Below are 22864 nucleotides of genomic sequence, written 5' to 3' on the forward strand. Positions count from 1 at the left end.
GTTCCATATACCTAACTTAACATTTTTTTTATTATAATGCCAACAAAAACCTTTCATAAACTTTATAACTAACACAAAATAAATGAAAGCGATAAGATATACTCTAATTTGGAAGATACCGACTGTTTAAAATATAATATATAAAATAAGAATGTTGTCAATTAAAAAAATATAATGACAATATTAGTTATAACATTTTTACAGAGTAAACTAGTTTGTAGTTAAACGTATATAATATAATAATATTATGTAACTTGACTTCTGTTCTTATTTAAAATTATACGCAAAATTATCACAAGTTAAAAAATATTAATTAAAAAAATAATAATTTGAGCAGTTTAAAAACATAGGCATCAAGTTATAGTAAAAATAATTTCAGAAAACGAGTTATACCTTATATTTAGATAAAGCTGTATTTAGGCTCATAACAATTCATTATATTTTTATATATTTTTTAATCATAATTCCTTTCATTATTTTACTATGAGATATTGTTTGATTCGATAACTTATGAACTTTGTTCAAATTTTGAAATTTCATCAACATCTACACTTTTTCAACTGTTCAAGTTACATTTAATCACATTGATAGTTGGCACAAAATATAGTAAATATTAATTGTAAAACTTGCATTCAAATAATGTTTTTTACTTGGCGATAACTCATGGCTATAAAGGAACAACATTTTTACTAAATATTTTCATAAAAATATATCTTTGAATAAGTACAATTTTTAGATCACAAAGAAGCAATAAAAAAGATTAAAAAAACTTTTCATAAATTTAAAAACTTTAACAAAATACCGAATAATAAAAGGAATACAACAAGTAGTTAGTAAACGTTACAAAATGGGTGACAACTGACAGGTAAAGATGTAGTTACACATAAAATGACAGATTAATAATAATTGAGCACGATCCGATGCGACGCGATACATACAGGGCGGTGGGCACATCGAATACTAGGGGCTAGTTCAGACACAGCAGAAACCGACCGGGTACCGTGCTTAAATCACTGGTTTCCGTGCTAAAATAGCGCGGCTCCCTTGCTTAAATCACCGGTTTCCGTACTAAAATAGCGCGGCTCCCTTGCTTAAATCACCGGTTTCCCTACTAAAATAGCGCGGCTCCCTTGCTTAAATCACCGGTTACCGTACTAAAATAGCGCGGCTCCCTTGCTTAAATCACCGGTTTCCGTACTAAAATAGCGCGGCTCCCTTGCTTAAATCACCGGTTTCCTTGCTAAAATAGCGCGGCTCCCTTGCTTAAATCACCGGTTTCCGTGCTAAAATAGCGCGGCTCCCTTGCTTAAATCACCGGTTTCCGTGCTAAAATAGCGCGGCTCCCTTGCTTAAATCACCTGTTGAATTTCGAGATTCTCGTGCTTATTACACAGATTTTTTTAAGCATTTGTATTGAACCGCACAGGGCTCAGCTGTGCGGTTCCCGCTGTGTCTGAACTGGGGCTATACTACAAAAATAATATTTGAAATATTTACACGAGGTTATTTGTATAATCAGCAACGTTTCTGTTCGACCAGTTTACCATTCGTTCGACCATTTAGGCTCAAAGTTTTCAAGCGTGAACATGTATGCCAAGCAATTTTTTGAAACACCTGATCGAGCTTAAACTTGTTTGATTGTACAATAAAATAAAATTCTATATCCCATGATCTGTGGTAGCTGCTTCTACTCGTGCAGTTACCTCGTGTCCTTAGCATTGGTTTGAAATGAGCAAACGCAGGTACTTGTATACTATGAACATTCGACTCTGACCCTGTTTTATCTGAAAAGAATGCAGAAAAAAGCAAATGAAAAAAATAAGCAACATAAATATTAAGACTACGTATCGAGGCCTACAAAACATAGCTAATATAACTTTGCAATAAACTATATTATATAATAAGTCACTATGTTTGTGCTATTCAAAGTTTGATGACTTGCTATTTTTAAATAAAAGAAATGAACAGATGTTATTAAAGCATATTTACAACATGGCAAGGATTTTAGTTCCTTGGTTATACTTTATGTGATGACCCTACTATTTAATATTATTATGTACTCGCATCGCATCGTATAGCTATGGAATCCGTAGAGATAAATAATGATAGCGCTCAAAACATTATTTGCATAGACATATTACAATATGATCAGCAACGCATGCAGAAAAAACTATTTACATCTTTTTAATAATAGCCCACTGTTGTATGATTTGATTTGTTTTAAGTGTAAAATTTGTAAAAACTAAAAAAACATTTTTACAATACAGCAAAGAACAAACTAAAATGATATAGATGAAAGGTAAAATAAGACAGTAAATTATATTATACAATATTACTTTATTCTGAAACAACACAATACAAAAAGACAAAACAAACAAAATGGGTAAACAATAATATAGTGTAAAAAATTAAGCCCATTAACAAATAAACAACGAGCTTAACGCGACATGCAATAGACAAATAGCTGCCGAAATACATAATAATTGGATTATGTATTTATAAAAATCAGATCAATTTATTTGTAAAAAAATAATTAAAATCATGCCCATATTTACCCGACTACATTGTTCTACTACTAATAGAAAAAAAAACTTGATATAGGTACAACTATTATAAAAAAATAACGGGAAAAATATCATAAAAGGTACTAAATACTAATATCACGTTACTTCATTAACTACGTAAAATCAAAGAATATTGGGTTTGCCATAACCAAAAGTTTGTGATCATCATGCGTGTGAGAACGCAAAATAGATTGCGCACTGCACGCATTCGCACGCACGACGTACGCACTGTATATTATTATGTACACATATTCTCATAACTATTGAAAAATAACAGTTCAACTATAAATTAAGTATATATCGATTTTTAAATTATATTGGTGACACCGACTTTGTTCAAGTTTTGATTTGTATTATTCGTCTTATTGAACCAAAGTTCAAAAATATTCCTACCCGTACTAAAAATCTATCGAAGCAAAATGTCATATGTTAAAGCTGGTTTCAGACTATGCTATAATATAATAGCATATAGTATATAGCTCATAGCACAAGAATATCGCGCACCATACATAGCGTATAGCAAGCCAATAATATATAGTACAGTACAGTGTGAAGTTGTGAACGTGTTCATACTTCATAACAATGTATGGTGCGCGATATTCTTGTGATATGAGATATAATACTATATGCTATTATAGTAAAGCGTAGTCTGAAACCAGCATTATGAAGCACCAAGATTTTTGACATTTGTGCCAATTACCTAGATACTTTTATGAAAAAATAACTACAACATAGCATTCTTCTCTTATTTTTGCATACAATACACATCACACACTCCTTAATAAAAAATTCGGACACTAAAACAGCTATTGTCTATGATATTTATATTTCTGAACAAGAATTTAATGAAATGTTAAAAATCATCTAATGTTTGATTCTAATTACTTATTGATTTTATTCGAGTCATCTTTAAAAACCATAAGCATGCATTAGGGCTAATTCGGACCGCAATGCGACGCGTATATGTATTTCTAAATTTGTACTGAATTAACAGATTTCAATTGCGTGAGACGTCTTACAAATCTGTTCAATCCATACAAATTTAGAATTAAGAATGGACCTGACCCTAACTTGACTACATACTAAAACCTAGATCTCAAAGTCTGTAAGGTCTAGAAAACTGTTTTTTTTTACACAAGTAACTTCAGTTCATGAAGATTAAATGCTCAAGATGAAAACACGATTACTGAAAAAATGCTCGATAGTTTTTTTTTTTTTACAAAAAACCTTGATGTTTTAGAAAAATTTTTACTTGAATCTTCGAAGTTTGTTATCTTGTCTTTAATATTTTTTAATATCTAAAAAGGCATTTATAAAACCTAAATTTGCTCAAAATACTTTTTTCATAATCATTATAGTTCGTCTTTTATTCATAGTAAAACTAACTTGGCGATGATTCCGCGTCGTCCTTTTTAACCTGGCATATGAAAGACGGGCGTAAGTGTGAAGAGAGAAGGACGATGTTTGATTTTTGGTTTAGTCGCCCTCTTAATGCATCTACGCGTCGCGTTGCGGTCTGAATTGACCCTAAGTAACAAACTGATATATAAGAATTGCTTACATTAAAATTGAAATAAGTAATTCATTGATATTTAACTAACAAAGCTTAAAGCTTACTTAACTTTAACTTACCATAAATATAAAATGATTCAACACTAACAAGCGATAAAATTCTTAATTAAGTTTTCGTTCGTAAGTCAATATAATTTTCTCTCGCCACGCCATGGCACAAAAACAAATATCACACCGTTCGAGAAACCCATAGACTTAGAGAAATGTATTAAGCGAATACTCGTATGAAATTGACCACACGCTAGAAAGAAAGAAAGCGAGAAAGCGACCGAGCGGCCAATACTCTGTCTTGTAGGTATGTTGAATTAAAGACAAAGACAACTATTGGCTGCAGTTCGCTTCATCTCATTCCTGTCCTTTTACTTCTAGTTGGATAGGGAACGCTACGCCCATTTTTCTAAGTCTACGACAAAACCTTAGCGACTAGCCCTTACCCGAATTAATAGCATACTCACTATATTGAACGTATCGATATATTGTTCTTTAAATGTATAAAATATTACTAAAAGAGATAAGACTACCACGGACGAGCTGCTATTTCACTGACCTATGAATTATTTTAGTTACTAAAAAAACCAGTTTATGCTCGATTGATACGACTACTTGCCCAAAGTCACTATTAATAATTATATTGACGAATGGCTCATAAATTTGAATAATTGCAAAAGACAACTGCTTTTTTAGTTTTTAAAATTTAAAATATCTTTATAGAATCGCTCCTTCGGGAAGACAAAGGCATGAGTGCTGAACATTTTTTAAAGCATTTGTGCCCTTGTCTTATCCAAGGTAGGATATAACTATTCGATGTAAATATCAAGCTTATATCGGGCCCCACATATCATATATCTTAAAAATTGTATTCAAAGCCAGAGACAAACTAGATACCTAATCATAATATTATGAGGCGAAAAATTATTAAAATTTTCTACGGAAGACGAAAATTTTAACCGACAAAAATTAATAAGAATGATTAAAATTATTCTTAAGCAAAAAAAGACACATTAAAGTGTTACACTACTAGCTACCGAGTATCTACGTACAAACTAATTAAAAGTTCAAAAAAGAGATTCATTTGAAATACATGGGATGTTGATTATTCATATAAATTCTATTATTACCTACCTACCTATCACAAATATTTTGAATTTAGGAAATCAATCAAAAACGAATCTTGGATTTGGATCATGGATGCCATGATGACCATGAGTCAGAAATTAAAAAAGGAACTTTATAATTTTTTCGCGCCTACCATTTTCGCAGCTATCCGCCATCTTTATTTTATTAACAACTATTTATTTTTAGAATGGACGGTACACAAGATAAATAATTGTGGCCTGTAACAAAAGACCATTTTTTAAGAATTTTAAATTTGTTCCAATAATCCTACCAAGCTAGCATCTGAGCTTGAATTTTTCTAAAATCGCTATCTACAATAATATGTATGTAAATATAGGTCCCTAAATTCCATAGCTATGACCTGAACTTAATTTTTTTCTTCTTCGTTTTCGGTCGCAGTCTGTCCTTCCTTACCTGAGTTAATCGTATCCTTTCACATCTGTGAACAAATAGATATATTATAATTTATAACAATTAGTATAAAAAATAAAAATAAGTACAACAAAAAATGCATAAAAAATTGATTTGACAAACGATATTATATGTTTTATCGCACCGATATCTGATATCGTATCGCATGCAGCGAGTGACATTCAACCATAGCAATAAGGTACGCAGCATGTATCGGCCATCGAGTGACTTTCAAGCATACCACTAGGGGCGCTTTTCCTGTCGTGCGTGTTATCGCCCGCCGCGGGGAACTGGTCCGCATGCGGGTGACAACATTCTCCTGGCCGCGCGCGTTGCCCGCATACAGGAAAAGCAAAGAAATGATATTAAATTGCATGCGATTCGCGCACGGGCGATAATACGCATGACAGTAGAAGCGACCTTAAGGTACGCGACATGCAGCGACTTACATTCGAGTGTTAATTCACTAAATCTTAATTAAGACCGCAACGTGACGCATAGATGTATTTCTAAATTTGTACTGAATTGACAGATTTCAATTGCGTGAGCAAATCTGTTAAATCCATACAAATTTATAAATGCACTAGCTGTGCCCCGCGGTCTTACCCGCGGTTTAAGTGATATAATATAATAAAAGACTATGAAAAATACCAATAATAGGGTTAAAATGGGACGATACATGGTTCCATATGGGATTATGGTAGTGATGATGATGATTCATATAAGTTGAATAGTAGTGTGGGGACACGATATATTGTATTATAATATATCGATGTGATCATGTGTCGTTATATTATATCGATGTTCGATGCATGTGGTGAACTAACATGTAAAATATTAGTGTGTTCTTGGTGCAGCAACCCAAGTGGTCGCTTGCGTAATAAACGTAATCCAGTTAGCAAAAGGATTTTATTTATGAACACTCATTCTAGTTACCCTAACGAAATAATATAGGGTGTAACAGTAGCTATATGCTTTCCGTTCTTAAAACAACGTCGAAACTCCCAAACTTGTATCTATAAAGAGTCAGGAGTTCTCTCAGCACCTTCCGAACCGTGGTACACCTTGGTGCAAAATTTTACTTGTTGGTTAGCATAATACGAGTATGCTTAGAATACTGCTAACGAAACCGAATTCACCAGTTGTTTCCACATATATTTTGAGGAGTTCCCTCGATTTCTTATGGATCATCAGCATTCACCACTTTTATGAATAATATGGTACCAAATTGGGATGATAACCTATACACCAAAAGAAACAATTTGAAAATCGGTTCACAAACGGCGGAGTAATCGTTAAACATTAAAAAACGAACATAACACCTCCTCCATTTTGAAAGTCGGTGAAAATTGTAGCCTATGTGTTATTCTGATGTATGAGCTATAATCTATATTATTGTAAAGTTTCATTAAAATCCGTTCAGTAGTTTTTGCGTGAAAGAGTAACAAACATCCATACTATACATCCATACATACATACATCCAATTTCGCCTTTAAAATATTAGTAGGATCTACGCGTCGCGCTGCGGTCTGAATTGACCCTAAGGTATGCCTGAAAGTCACTAGGCATTGGCTAAAATACTTTGTGAACGCTAAACGTACCTATCGACGAACTTGTCTGTGAGCAGTCTGCGCTGTATCTCGCGCATGCGCGGCGGCGCGACGCGGTGCGTGGAGATGTGCGCGTGCGGGGCGCACTCGTCGCTCGACACCGAGTACGAGAACGCGGGCTCGTCGCGCGGCGTGATGCGCGGTGACGCCCGACCCGCGCACAAACCTGAGGGTAGAAAATATAATTGTTTCACTTATTTTGAGATTGCCTGCAGCTTCTGTTATACCAAAATCCGTTTATTGTTCCGGAACTAAATTTTTGTGATGAGAAAACCATCATATTTCTTTTTTCGGGACGAGAAAATGAGATATTATCATGGTTATAAAAGAATAACATTAATTTAGGACATTTATTAACCTAAATGAGCGTTAAGTAGAGATATGATCATCACCTCTTCATTTTATTATGAGAAGAATTATTAATTACGTTCATTACAACGTATAAGCCTGTTGCCTGCACAACAGTGACAGTACATACACATACATGGGTCAAGTTTTAGGGCTCCTACACATAACTGCGAATTCGCATCGCAATGTCATTTTTATTATGAGTTTTGTCGCAGATATTTGCGATACGATACGATTTCGCAGTTTTGTGTGGGGGCCCTTTAATATCCCTCTGACATTATGTCGTATGTCAAAATATACAAGTACATAAAAAAATACTCTTGATTATTTATGTCATGTCGTATATGTGGGAGTTTTATACGTGGGAGAGACATGCTTCGGCACGAATGGGCCGGCTCGACCGGAGAAATACCACGTTCTCACAGAAAACCGGCGTGTAACAGCGCTTGCGCTGTGTTTCGCCGAGTGAGTGAGTTTACCGGAAGCCCAATCCCCTACCCTATTCCCTTCCCTACCCTCCCCTATTCCCTTCCCTACCCTCCCCTATTACCCTATTCCCTCTTAAAAGGCCGGCAACGCACTTGCAGCTCTTCTGATGCTGCGAGTGGGCGACGGAAGTTGCTTTCCATCAGGTGACCCGTTTGCTCGTTTGCCCCCTTTTTTCATAAAAAAAATTATATACTGTACGATCTGTGGATCGTACAAGTACTTGACTTTGAGATGTATCTCGTCGTCATCACGCGGCAGCGTGTCAAGTTCATTATACTTTACCAGTGATATAGATATCCTCCAAGTGGAAGTAATGTGTTCTCAGCGCGGCGTCGTAGAGCGCGTGCGCGGTGTCCGCGGACATGACGTAGCCGGTGCCGGACAGGTAGTGCGGGTACACGCGCCCGTTGTACATGTAGCGGGGACTGTACCTGGATTGAGGGAAGCAAAAAGATAAGCAAACTGCTTGATTGAGCCGGACGAACGGACGGACGGATTCTGGACAAAATATTTAACAAAACGTGTAAATCAAAAAATTTCCGAATTGAAAACGCTTAAACCAAATTTGCGCTACTCTCACAGATACTGCATTAGGTCCATAAATCGCTTTTTTTTCGCGGCTTGTGTTGCATTTTTACCTTTTTTGTAATAAAATTTTAAAATGTATCGAATTTCTTCATTAGAATCACTCATTTTCATTACCTAATTTGAATTTGGAATTGTCTTCTGTAAAATTAAAACTTTTCAATGATACCAAAATACAATTGGTATAGCGCAAGAGATATTATGACAAAAGTTCATACATACTATAATGCGAAAATACTTTTTCCCCAACCTATTATTTGGGTACTACATGAATTATTTGCAATCTCCGATCGAAATAACCACTCTTCAAAATGTATTGTACGAGGGCTGCTATTTATGTATCCGGAACTGGCCACTTACAAGAACAATATTTAAAAAGTAATTACAACATTTGAAAATAGAACTCTTTGGTTGAAGAATACATTTTGTTTCATGTGACTGTCAATTATTTTTCCATTGTGGCGTCATTTTGAAAATTGCGTGTCTTCATTTGCCATGGATTTAACGCGTGAACATTTTCGTGCAATGATTTACTACGATTTTCGGCGTGGGCTAAATCAACAACAGTGCTTTATTCAACTCACCGCAACTTTTGGAGATGAAGCACCATCAAAAACCACTGTTTATCACTGGTACAGTGAGTTTAATCGTATGCGGTCTATGCTCACGGATGAAAATAAAGAAGGTCGCCCAAAAACAGCTGTTGTCCCACAAAATATAGATGCTGTGCGGGAACTAATAATGCGTGATCGTCATGTTACATATCGCGAGATAGAGGCGTCCTTAGGCATAAGTATGACGAGCATATACGACCAATATCGATCAAAAACGGGCTCGTGTCGATTGGTGCAAAAAAATGATAAAAAATACAACCGTGGTACGTCAAAAGCCGTTTATAATATCTACACAGGTGATGAATCTTGGATCTATGCATATGACCCCGAAACTAAACAACAGTCAACGGTGTGGGTGTTCCAAGATGAGCCGAAACCAACAAAAGTTACTCGTGCAAAAAGTACTTTGAAGCAAATGGTCGCCTGTTTTTTTGGAATTAATGGACATGTGGCTACAGTGCCATTAGAGAATCGTAAAACGGTTAATTCTGAATGGTATACAACCATTTGTTTACCAGAAGTCTTTGAAGAAATAAGAAAGGACTACCGACAACGCAGAATCATATTACATCACGACAATGCTAGCTGTCACACCTCAGCTGAAACAACTCAGTTTTTGGAGGGTCAAAAGATCGAATTGACTGGTCATCCGCCGTACAGCCCTGATTTGGCACCTAACGATTTCTTTTTATTTCCATACGCGAAGAACAAATTACGTGGTCAACGTTTTTCGAGCCGCGAAGAGGCTGTTGATGCGTTCAAAATGCACGTTTTGGAGATACCTCAATCAGAATGGAAAAAGTGCTATGAAAATTGGTTCCAGCGTATGCAAAAGTGTGTCGATCATCGCGGCGAATATTTTGAAAAGCAATAAAACCATATTAAATGATATATGTTTGTTTCTTTTTTTAATTCCGGATACATAAATAGCAGCCCTCGTAGTGACTGAAAATAGGATATTATCAAAACGCTCGCTAATAAACGGGTTTCTTACATTGTTACTCTTAACCATAAGAGTGTTCGCGACAAATATTATGAATGTTTTGATCGAGATCGAAGCACCCTCTCAAGAGTGAACCAAATATTATTTAGGCTGATGACTTAACCTTCGCTTCGCCCCTTTCGTGGGAGAGATCACGAATATTCTAAAAATAATGTTTGTAACCTCACGGCTCACCACTTATTGTTCGCGTCCTGCACGGGCTTAGCGCCGCATATGAGGTCCCCGATGAGCAGGTACTCCTTTTTGCCCGGCTTGGTCTCGTCGTGTACCCTGGACCGGTTGCGCAGGTTCACCACCAGTTGGGGAATGTTGATGTACATGTCGTCATCCGTCTTCAATATGTATCGAACTGGAACGAATAACGCATGAAACAGTTTTCCGTGTGTAGGGCTGCCAGGCGATGTAAATAGTCTGTCAAAAAAATGAAGAAATTAAAAAGTGGCAACATCGTAGTGTCATCCCTTTCAAATCAATCTAAGAAAAAAGGGATGACACTACGTGTTGCCACTTTTTAATTTCTTCACTTTCTAACTATAGCTAGTGGCCACCAAATAGCTAGTTAGCTAGGGTTGCCATTTGGTTGCCACAGTTAGGTTTTTTGGATGACGCATAAATAATTGCCAAAAAAATACTGGCTCGTTTTTTCGGAAGGTTTTCTACATGCAGCTTATAAGCTTAGCAATAGTCAAAAGTAGGTGAAAATTTACCTGCTGGATACCGTTTCTAAAACATGTCTAGAATTCGGCAAGATTTGCGTTAACATTAATTTTGTTTTCAACATACAATTGACTGAACACTGGACAGAGCAGTGAGCAGTTATTAATATGAGTAATGAGAGACATAAAATATGAGCAAATCCTGAATTTTGTATTGCTCAGGTTTGCATGACGTCTCACGCAATTGAAGTCTATCAAATCCATACAAAATTGCGCATCGCATTGCGGTCTGAATTGACCCTTGATCACCAACCCGCGTGTCCTGCCAAAACTTACCAATTCCGGATCCTACGTTTGTCGAGCTGACAACCCTACCCTCTATGTAGTGTACGGACGTTACGTACTCACCGCTGTGATCGCAGTTGTTGGTGACCCACTTCAGCATCATGATGGACTTCAGCGTCAAGTTATTGTAGGAGTCCAGGAAGCCCTCCTGTATGACGTCCCCGTACTTCTCCACCTCCTCCTCAATTTTGCCCTGGACGTCCGTATCGTTGTCCTGGGTCGGCTGCCCGAGAAGGAACACCAGTTTGAAGTCTACATTATCGTCGCTGATCGCCTCCTCCTCTAGAAGTTCTTTTTTGGGGAAATCCTTGGCGTTTCTCAGTAGGTTCAACACGCTGTCCAAATTCGGGTTGTCTTCGTAGCCCTTGGGTGGGATTTTCATGATGTTAGACTCGTAGTCGTAGTCGAAGTCGGTGGCGGCTTCTTCGGCTTCGTCGCCCAATTCCTTGTTCATGTCGAACTCGGACAGCATGTCGTCCTTGTCGTCTTTCTCGTCGAACCGCTGCTCGGGCTGCTCGTCCTTATCTAAATTGTTCGAGAGCGCCCGCGCCAGCTCCGGCAGCAGCCCGCCTATGCCCGATATGTCTCTTCTATACCTAGCTACGCTTAAATTCCTATGAGATTCATCGTACAGATCGTATGAGTAGTTGTAGTGTTTGTATTTGTCGCGGGTAACGTTGAAGATTTTCCCGCTGCGGAGGTAGTGGTCGTAGCTCCCCCACGTCTCGCGAATCGCCGTTCGCTGCTCGAAGTTGTCGGTCGCGGAGCAGACCACGATGAGGAGGAACAGCTTGTTCTTTTTACTTCTATCGCTTCTCGAGCACACGTCCTTCGGCTCGTGTATAGCCGTGACGTTCTCCGGCTGAACGTATATCCTCGTATCTCTGTTTGTGTGTATCGACCACCCCGCTACGGCAACTGAAATTATGATACCATTAAATTTAAATACCCATGACCATAACAGTACAATGGCATTCGAAAGTGCGGAAAGTGTGTTTTGTGGTCCAGCCGCAAGAGACGTTATGTGAAATTATATTGCCACTATACTTTCTCCTAAAATAATAAAAACACAATATTTTTATCTGCAGACGCATGAGTGCTTGCGTGTGGACTATGAAGTATGACTTTAATTTAATGAAGAGTTTTGTAAAAAGAGTAAAATGTAATTAAAGTTAAGTAGGTAACAATTAAAGGTCTCTGAGTAAGTTTTCTAATCAAGAAAGTCGTTGGACTGCTTTCATAACTACATAATATATAATGATGTATGAATATAAAACTTATAGAGTTCAAATCTGCAAAGCAGTTGAGGCGAACCGACGTAATAGGTCTAAATCTAAGTGATCCTCTTAAAGTGCTACCTACGCTAAAGCGTGGCGCGGACCACGCGGACCACGTAACAACAAATCCGATCCGATCCAATTACATACAACTCACTCTGCACACTGTAAGCGGCTTAGCACACGGATACGGGTAATAATTTATGTCATTTTATATTTTTTCCAAACAATTATAGCTGGTCTCTCAATGTTTTGTTCTAATTACATAAATACTCATAAATAGTATTGTTGAACTATCATAGCTAACTGATTAATATCTTATTTATAAAATTCTCGTGTCACAATGTTAGTCACCGTACTCCTCCGAAACGGCTTTACTGATTTTTACCAAATTTTATATGCATATTCAGTAGGTCTGATAATCGGCTACTGGGTACTTTTTATATTGATAAGTGTATTTGTTGAATAATAATAGTAAATTATTACAACTCGAGACTGACGGCGACCATTGTTTGTGCGACGGGATAGCGATGGACGTAGCCATGGCGACATACTTATGTAGTCACTTCAATAAAATAATCTGGGCGAAATACTTTTTATGGCAAAGAAACGTTTGCCGGGACAGCTAGTATTTTTATAAAAACAAGAAAACTAAGTGATATAATACTTTAGGAATTATGATGTGTATAGGTCCCCTGTATGGAGTTCATTGTAAAAGTAGCAGCGTTGATACAGCAACTTTTTAAAGCTTTTGTATGAGAAAACTCCTCGCGCTGGGGCGCTTGTCCAATGTCCTGGATACATATCTCAAACAAAAAAAATGTTAGTCTTTCAGCACTGCTACTTCACAGTGAACTCTTTATAAGGGACACATACACACCCTAAAGTATTATCACTAAGTTTTGTTACACCTGTAGATCTGCGAGTAATTTTGTTTGATAGTCAGATTGCTATTTAATATTTACCTGCTGTCCCGGTGAACTTCGTGTCACTTTAAACTTCCCTGGGCTTCTACGAATATTTTAAGACTAAAATCAGCCCAATCTGTTCAGCCGTTTTCGAGTTATAGCGCGACTAACACATTTGAAAATCCATTTTTATATATAAGAAGATTCTTATTGCTATTTATTGTTATCGTTTCGCCCTTCTCACCTTTAGGCAACTGTTCATTGGCTCTATTATAAACAGGTATGTACATGAGCACGCAGAACAGTATCATCGCGGTGCTGAACAGAGAGCACTTGGCCACCAGCGTCACCGCCCATCTCCTCTCTCGCTCTGGCCTCCCATCGCGCGTATATGTGCATCTCTTTTGCTTGTCGTATCTGAAAATTATTGGGTTACTATCACTGCTTGAATGGAAGACTAAGGAAGGTTTAGGCGTTAGAACATAAAGGCTTTGCGTTACATCTGTAACTTTTGTCTCGCATAATAAAATACATATCTAAAAATTATAACAACAATTTTTTTCTTATTTTGAAATTGAAAAGAAATCAAAACACAATTATTGGTTCTGCGTCAGCTACAGTGCCATAGAAACAATAATTGTAAAAAGCTTAAAAAAACTTTACTAAAATTCCGTCCTCTCGGACTTGTTTTACTTGACTTCGCGATTCAACTCGATATCAGGTTTTAACGTATGTTAAGAATGAAGGACACAGTACATGGCTAGGTCTCGACAAAGCATGCTAATTGAACGCAAATACGCCTGCCCGTGACTAATCAATGCAAAACGTTTTAAATAAACTTTTCAGACTCATAGACATGAAATGTTAGACTCAGTATGACTAAGCAAGTTAGCATTATATAATACTTATATAGTTTTCATTTTGTCTAGCGACCCATGCCACCGCTGCTTGGTTGTAGCGTAAATGAAACCTATAGCCTATGCCCTATAGCCTACCACTAGGTCATAAAGCGGTATATTATTTGAATGTTTGTCGGTGACGTCCCGATGACGGCGGCGCGGCGGTGGAGAAACGGCCTTACAACATCGCAGTTCGCTAAAATTTTTAAGCGAATGCATGATAATCTGCCAAGTGCGAGTCGGACTCGCGCACGATGGGTTCCGTACCGTTATAGAGCGAAAATAAGGAAAAATTTGTGTTTTTGGTATGGGAGCCCCCCTAAATTATTTAATTTTCATTTTATTATTTAGTATTAAAGTACACATATAATTGAGGATTTTGTGAAAATTTGAAGTGTCTAATGTTGCCATTATGGATTACTCCAAAAAGACCAAAAAAATAACGTTTGTTGTATAATGGGACATAAACTTATAATATTATAAGTTTATGGTATGGGAAGCCCCCCTTAAATATTAACTTTATTTTGTTTTTAGTATTTGTTGCTATAGCGCCACCATATGCACCAGAAATACATGACCTCTGAAAATTTCAGAAGTCAAGCTATATCAGTACTTGAGTTACAGCCTGGAGACAGACAGACAGACGGACAGACGGACAGACAGACGGACGGACAGACGGACAGACATCGAAGTCTATATATACAGAAGAAGTAATAGGTTCCCGTTTTTACCCTTTGGGTACGGAACCCTAAACAACTACAAACATATTACGTTACACGACAATAAAACGTAAACAACGTAATTTTCGGTTGCAAAATTTTACATCAGTGTATTGTAAACAATGTATCATTTACCTACATCTCTTAGTTTGTTTGCTGTTGTGTAAGACCAAGCGTGCAGTAGACAGAATTAATGTCTTCCACCCACCATTGACTTTCTGGTTATCGACTATACTATACACAAAGTAGTACAGTATACTTACACTATTTATTATTAGGGGCAAAAAGAAATCTAAGGTTGTTTTTTTCTTTCGCTAATAAAACGAAATGTTTACAGTTTGTACTTTGTAGACTTTATAATACGTGTGCCAGAAAATCAAAATCCTTTACATGGTGGACGACGGGGACATTTCTGATTTCAGTCGGCTGTGTCATGGTATCTACATTTTTTTAGAAGTAAACTGATGTAATTCAGGGCCTGATCTAGCTACTTGGCGCTCCGGGCAAAGATCATTTCCACAGCATTCTAGACGCAGAAAACCACAATTTTATGGCATGAGCTAGTTTTGTTGAGAATGGGGGGAATTAAGTTTACTTAAATATTTCCACTGTCCCACCTGACTGGTTGGAAGGTAAAATTCTCAAACTTATGTGGTGGATAGTTAGTTTGGAAGATAGAAATAAGTAAATTTTGCCACCCCTAGTTTTTTGCCGCTCTAGGTAAATGCCCGGCTTGCCTCCCCCTTAGATCGAGCCCTGCTGATGTTGCAAGGATAATAATTTAAAATTTAATTTGTTATTATTTTTAGCAATATTCCGCGAAATAAACTTCCACCTTTAAGTAAATAAGTGAGTGTACGAATAGGCATGCGTACAGCCTATGCGTACACTCACTCATTTACAGTTTAAAGGTGGAAGTTTATTTCGCGGAATATTGCTAAAAATAATAACAAATTAAATTTTAAGCTATGGATTTCCCCAAAGTAACGCCTGATTCCATTAACTAGGATAATAATTGTATGGGCAATTGGGCATCTCCATGTGATCAGAAACTCGCTTGCGTTTTTAAAAAGCTATACATACCTGTATGACAATATGGGAGTGTCGTCGGCATCCTCCTCTGAGTACCTTTCATCATCATCATCGTCCCATTGCTGGTGGACATCGCGTGCCATGTATTGGTGCTAAAACAAAACCTTAGTTATCCGACTGAGGCGAAAAAAGCTAGGTTATGGTTTTTGGCTGTGATCCAATGAAAGTATGGCGATTGTATGCGGCTCTATGCTACTACGGTATGTGGAATGTAAATATTTTCTTTACTATAAGACTTGGTATAGACTAAAGATATATTTAAAGGAATACCGAACATGTAGGATTTCGATCATCACAACTTGTCCCTTTTGTTTCCACGAGATAATATTGATACATAATATTAATTACTTGTCACACAACGGTAAAGACGAGATAGCTAAATATTCGTGAGCGAGGGAGAGACACGCAGCGATAGGTCAATGGCCGAATTTCTATGTGTTCGAAAAACCAGGTTATAGCTATGTTATTTCTCAGATGTTACATAGAACAAAATCCTGAGTCGGCGTAATAATAACACGTAGTTTAAATATAGTTAACGAGCGAGTTAATAAGATGTCATTGTTTCTAATTATCGAGATCACGACACTGTGGGAATATTAATTACTATGTAAAACTGTCTAAGCACCTAAGCGTTAACTTTACACAGAACTACAATGGAAACATTGAGACTATCTCATGTTATCTCATTTTCTACACCACACAATATAATTGTTGATAAAACAAACGATTTTACTACCAGTTTAATTGTCATAGTAGTGGAGGATGGAATCAGATTTTGGGCATATATTCGAAATTTCTGTTACTTGTTTACGAATTACGCTTAAGAAATTTGGTAATAATTTAAATACCTGAATACCACCTGAATAGGACATATTAATGGTTGTTTATTTCCCGACAAAATGTACAGTTCCCATCCCCATGAGATATACGAGTGCAATTTAGTAACATAGAATATCATTGTACGAGTGCTTGTAATGCATGAGCGCACACAACCCCTAGTATAAATATAAATTTAAAAGTACTTATTTAAATTATTATAGGTAATATAGATTTAAATGGATGCATCAATCTTATTAAATATTCCTAGCACAAATGAAGCCTAATTACATAATTCAATTCAATACAGTTAATTTAAATATTATGTTACATGTATGTGACATACATCTTTATGAGTCAAGTATGAAGTGAGTGACACTTTAAAATAATTATATAATAAGAATTTTTAAGAAGAATGTTTATTTATGAACAGTTAGAGTCCAACTTTATTATATATTAATATACATTAAAGCTAAAGGTAAAAAGGCACTTTTCACCAAAATCTTTAAATTAAGGCTAAATGCGAATATTAGAAGACAAGATATCTATGAGGTTTTTAATTTTTATTTAGAAAAGAATATTGTCCCAAACGAGAACAAATTTCAGCGGAACATTCCTTGTTTACCGGCACACCGCACACAACAATCATGATAACACTCCTTATGGTGAACCATGTGAGTCATGCTTAATCATTAGAAAAGCTCATTAGTAGGAATTTAAATTAGCTGTATAATCATGGTACATTAGTGACGAATAATGAGAATTATTAAAGAACTCTGTTATTCATACAATCTATACTAATATTATAATTGGAAAGAGTTTGTTTGTTTGTTTGAACGCGCTAATCTCAGGACCTACGGGTCCGATTTGAAAAATTATTTCAGTGTTAGATAGCCCATTTATCGAGAAAGGCTATAGGCTATATTTTATCGAGCTAAGACTAATAAGAGCGAAGAAATAGAGGAAAGTGTGATAAAAACGGGGAAATTATTTGAAAGGGCTTATCTTACGAACTACTGGAGCAATTTTTCTGTTATTTGGCACAGATAAGAGGTAGACTACGTGAAACATCATAGGCTATTTTTTGTGGACTAATTTGTCTGTGAAATATCTAATTTACGCGGGCGAAGCTGCGCGGAACGTTTTATTTCGCGTGGTCACGACATCACGCGTAAACGGCTGGGCCCATTTTGCTAAAATTTGGTATAAAGATACTTTGAGTCCCGAAAAAGAACATAGGATGCATTTTGTCCCGGAAAAATGTGCGGTTCCCACACAATATGATTTTCTGATTTGCGCGTAAACGACTCAATCGATGTACGGGAACAACTATAAACTAAAGTCCACGCGGACGAAGTCGCGGGCAACAGCTAGTTATTATATAATTTATAGATGTCTGTGCAAAACAAGAGCGTCGTTAACGATTTTTGTATGCGTTGCCTACGCAAAATCTTGGGCTTGATATAACAATATAATAATAATAATAATAATAGCTCCCACACCGGTTTCGGTGACGGTGGCCGGTTTCATTGAAACCAAGCCAGCTACACAGGAGTAATTTTATAGTGCCCAAGTGTGTGCGCAGTACACAAGAGCACTCTCTATTCCTTTACTCTCATAACCCAGTGAAACGGACAACCGACACGACTAGCGAGAGCTCAGGCGCAGGACCGACTTTTTACATGCCCATCCGACGCATGGATCATCTTACTTGTCAGACAATCAGGTGATCAGCCTGCATTGTCCTAACCAAACTTGGAAATAACATGTTTCCAACGCGGGAATCGAACCCACGACCTCCGAGTCAAGAGCCGCGCTCTATACCACTAGACCACGGAGGCGTTAGGATATAACAAGACAGAGTCACCAACGAGAGGGTTCTAGAAAAAGAACAGCTACCTAGCTTGACGGCACTGCTGAAACAGCTATGTCTACGATGGCTTGGACACGTATACAGAATAGAACCCTCTCGCACCACGACGCGTCATGCTAAGCGAGGTAGTGAATGCTAAAAGAAATATGGGAAGGGTGTGACTTCGCTTGAAAGATTGTGCAAAGCGCGTCATGATGGCTTTCGGAATTGGGAGACCATCGCAACTGGGAGAGGCTCGCGGAAAACAGAGCAGAGTGGCGCAAATGGATAATGAAGGGTAGCAAACTCTGTGATGATGCCTGATTCCAATCCTTCAAAGACAAAAAACAGAAAAGTCAAAATCTATGTTCTGTATGTGGATGGTAATCCACCTGTAATTTCTCTTGTCGTCACTGTGGTTGTCTACGTCGCTCACGTATCGGCTTGCACACTTGCACAGCCATGAAAAGAGCTGCTACATAGACTAACATGCCGTAAATTGTCTGACACGGACGTAAAGGCCAATATAATACATGTCTGTATGTCTAATACTAATTTCAGCTAAAATTATTGTACACATTTAGATGGGTGTAGACTGTGTAGATACTTTTAATTCCAGAAGAGGATATAGGATGAATTTTATGCTGGAAAAACAGTTTTTATGTGATAAATTTTGGCACAAGACTTTGTAGTTTTAGAATTTGAACTTTATAAAAAATGCTAGACCGCTTGACCTAACATCAAACAATCAGTGCTGTTGCTAGTCTTCTTAATCTACAGACAGCTATTCTCAACCTTTTAACCAAAAATAATATTTCATGCCCACTTATTGTTACAAGTTGCAACATTATTATGTTGTGTATTTTTTTATCATATGTATTAGCAGTTGATAAAGTTGCCTACTTCCATTTCTTTTAATTACAAAGCAGAACAAAAACAAGATAATTTTTTTTAAGCCTTGGGCTTTGCCCTAAAGAGAGGTATGAAACAGAGAGGCAGGCCCTGATCTATGCCGTAACACACTAGCACTACCTCACAACATTTCAGAGTAACAATAGGCTAATGTTATGTGTAGCATTTACGTGGTATGTTTCAAGGCCGCCTATATTATTAGTTTCACCTTGCTAAATGAACAGCCTCAGAATACACATATAATATATTATAAAATAATATTTTGCTACACTTTAATTATTTACACAAAGTGCCAAAAGGTTTATTCAATTTTCATTTAATGTTTATTTGTATTGCAAGTGAGTGAATCATTTTATTTGAATTTTGTTCTAAATATTGCTGTTGCTGTATGTTTCATTGTTATCTTGTTTAATGATCAAAGTTATTAACTGTTAAGGGCCCCCGAGATGATCAAACGCTTTGACTCAAACACGTACATTTTGGTTTGACTCAAACCATTTTGATCATTTACAAAGCTAGTTTGAATGGTTTGTCAAACATTTACATGTTTGAAGCTCATTTGATGAAATTTCATATTTTTGTTGTGTTTGACGCGCTGTTTGATTGTGTTCAGATACATTTGAACAAACTTTGTACCATTCTTTGGAGTACAAGCTATCAATTCGACGCGTATATATGTAATATTTTCAGAACTGTCCAGTTTTCGTATAATATCAAATATGTTAGTCTATATCAGCATCTAAACGACTGTGCAAAATTTCAAAAGTTTATGTTACATGTTTTTATGTTTGTGTTCACAATTTAATTATATTTTGTTGTACTAGACGTGTGATGGACAGCGCATATTGAACCAAACTGTGCAGTGTCGTTTGACAAAACGTTCAAACCGACATCAAACGGCTGCATAAAACACGTAAGGTTTGAATCAAACCGTGTGATAGTCTAGGGGGCCCTTTATACAGTAACAATTTTGTAAAAACCTAAAAAGAGACTTCAGAAGTGCATAAAAAAGTTAACATGTGGGAGGGTAAATGTAGAACTGTCATCATATTTTGTAGTTATTTTTTTTAAAGAACGATTTAAGCAGGTTTAAAACAAAGTTTAACATTTTAAAAAGTGATCTTTTTCAAGGACACTACAAACCATGCTACAAACCTGTGTTACTAGTATGTAACAATATGTACTTCTTATTACTCAAACAATGTTTAAGTAATTACTAGCCCACATGCGAAAGTAAATATGTATGACTTTTTAAGTTCTTACACAATATTATGCTGTTTGCGCGGTTTGGATTTAAATTACTGCCTGGGAATAGGATACCTATTAAACTATTCTGGATAGTTTCGTGTGCAATGTAATATCTGATTTAACCTAAGTTAGCTTTTGTAAATTTTGTTATAATAACAGATACAATAGACAGTTTAAAAGTTCATTAACAAGCATGTATCCAGTGTAAAGTAAAATACCTATCATAAAAGAAATTCCATACCTACTTACAATATCGAATACAACTAAAATATTTTACGTCACAAATAAAGCACCTTATTTCATTACTAACACTTAACTTTTCTTTACTAAATTTTACATTAAATTGATTAAATTACAATAATATCTAATGTATTACGTATATTTACAACACAAACGGCTTACAGTTGACAATTCGTTCAATAAAGATTTGACGGATAGGTACCGTATATTTCGTGATTTGACCAAGATTTGACATTAACAAATGTCAAAAAATTGACACATGTCACAGTTTTTTTTATGTTATACACATATAAGCAAAGACAAACGTTGGAAATTTGTTTTTCCACGAACATAATGATATTAATGACTTTAGAAATCGCATATTTTATAACATGAACGGCGGAGTAATCGTTGAATACAAGAAAATGAACATAACACCTCCCCCATTTTGAAAGTCGGTTAAAATTGTAGCCTATGTGTTATTCTGATGTACATAAGCTATATTATCGTAAAGTTTCATTAAAATCCGTTTAGTAGTTTTTGCGTGAAAGAGTAACAAACATCCATACATCAACACATCTACACATCCACACATCCATACATCCAAACAAACTTTCGCCTTTATAATATTAGTAGGAAGTAGGATAGGATAGTAGGACTATATTATTTATGAATTGTACTTATTTGAAGTAATTTACTTTATGAACTTTATTATTAACATTAGTTTTGTTGCTACTGCCTAATAATTATTTTTAGAAAGAAAATCTTCCAGGGAATAAAAACAGTTTTTAATTAAATAATTCTTTAATTTTATAGTAAATGAAATTAGTTTAGTTTTATATTTTTTTTATATATTTTTACTGCCATGTAATAAGGGCTTTCATTTAGCATTTTTATTCTGGAATATGGGAGGTGTAGCCTATTTTTTTCATTAAAAGAATTCAAAAAAATTTTTTTTCGGCTCGTTCCATTCTTTCGGCTAAGATAAGTGTGCGTTCACCTTTAAATGAACGTGGATGGGGCGCTGCTGGTAAAAGAGAACTGTCAAAAACATGTAAAAAATGGCATTTTTGTATGATGGCTGCGTTAGTTCTTCTTTTCGCCACGTTCATTTAAAGCTTTGTCAAGTTGTCGAGCTCTGCCTCGTGCTTAAAACGATACCATTGGACGATCTGCGTGTATCGACTATCGTCTAATCAAGACTAATGGTATCGTCTCATAGGCCATTACATAGCCCATAGGCCATGTATCACCATCATAGCACGATTCACGAAGCTTCGAGTACGATAAACGATAGACGCATGTGTGATGTGCGGCCGCGGCATAAACTTATTGGCAAATGGCAATTTTTTTTGTTGTTTGGCAAATGGCAATAGTAAAGTTCGTTTCATTTCACGTTTTCTTTCACAGAATACAAATTACTCACGGAGGTTTCTTTTTGCTTCCTTTACTTATTATAATTAAATGCATAGTATTTTATAAAAATAAAAACACATAAATTCAATAATTTCATATGTTTTAATAAAAATATCCGGCATTTTATGCGTATAATTATTATATATACCTATTATTTTGCCTATTATCTGTGCGTATAATGGAATTTGTTTT

The 22864-nt window shown here is 36.2% G+C and overlaps 1 protein-coding gene across 2 annotated transcripts; it reads right to left on the reverse strand.

The window, feature by feature from the left end:
- Positions 1-1306: 1306 nt before the first annotated feature.
- Positions 1307-21449, reverse strand: LOC121738203. 2 transcript variants are annotated; one of them, XM_042130138.1, is made up of 9 exons: positions 21287-21449; positions 16201-16301; positions 13744-13916; positions 11378-12232; positions 10488-10662; positions 8394-8542; positions 7266-7440; positions 5667-5691; positions 1307-1784 (listed from the first exon to the last, which is right to left on the reverse strand). In XM_042130138.1, the coding sequence occupies exons 2-9, from the start codon at positions 16290-16292 to the stop codon at positions 1713-1715; spliced, it is 1716 nt and encodes a 571-aa protein (XP_041986072.1). In that variant the 5' UTR covers positions 16293-16301; positions 21287-21449; the 3' UTR covers positions 1307-1712. The 2 variants fall into 2 exon arrangements, with proteins under 2 accessions (XP_041986072.1, XP_041986062.1); XM_042130128.1 differs by having other exon boundaries at positions 21279-21449.
- Between the last annotated feature and the right edge of the window lie 1415 nt (positions 21450-22864).

The sequence above is a fragment of the Aricia agestis genome, chromosome 2, assembly GCF_905147365.1.
Source record: "Aricia agestis chromosome 2, ilAriAges1.1, whole genome shotgun sequence".
NCBI classification, from domain to species: Eukaryota; Metazoa; Arthropoda; class Insecta; order Lepidoptera; family Lycaenidae; genus Aricia; species Aricia agestis.

Bases quoted from the DNA above. Each gene is read 5' to 3' on its own strand.
- LOC121738203 (XM_042130138.1), bottom strand. From the start codon at position 16,292: ATGGCACGCGATGTCCACCAGCAATGGGACGATGATGATGATGAAAGG. The intron at 13,917-16,200 runs GTATGTATAGCT...AATAATTTTCAG, and splicing joins ACTCCCATATTGTCATACAG to ATACGACAAGCAAAAGAGAT. The intron at 10,663-11,377 runs GTGAGTACGTAA...TATTCGTTCCAG, and splicing joins CAACAACTGCGATCACAGCG to TTCGATACATATTGAAGACG.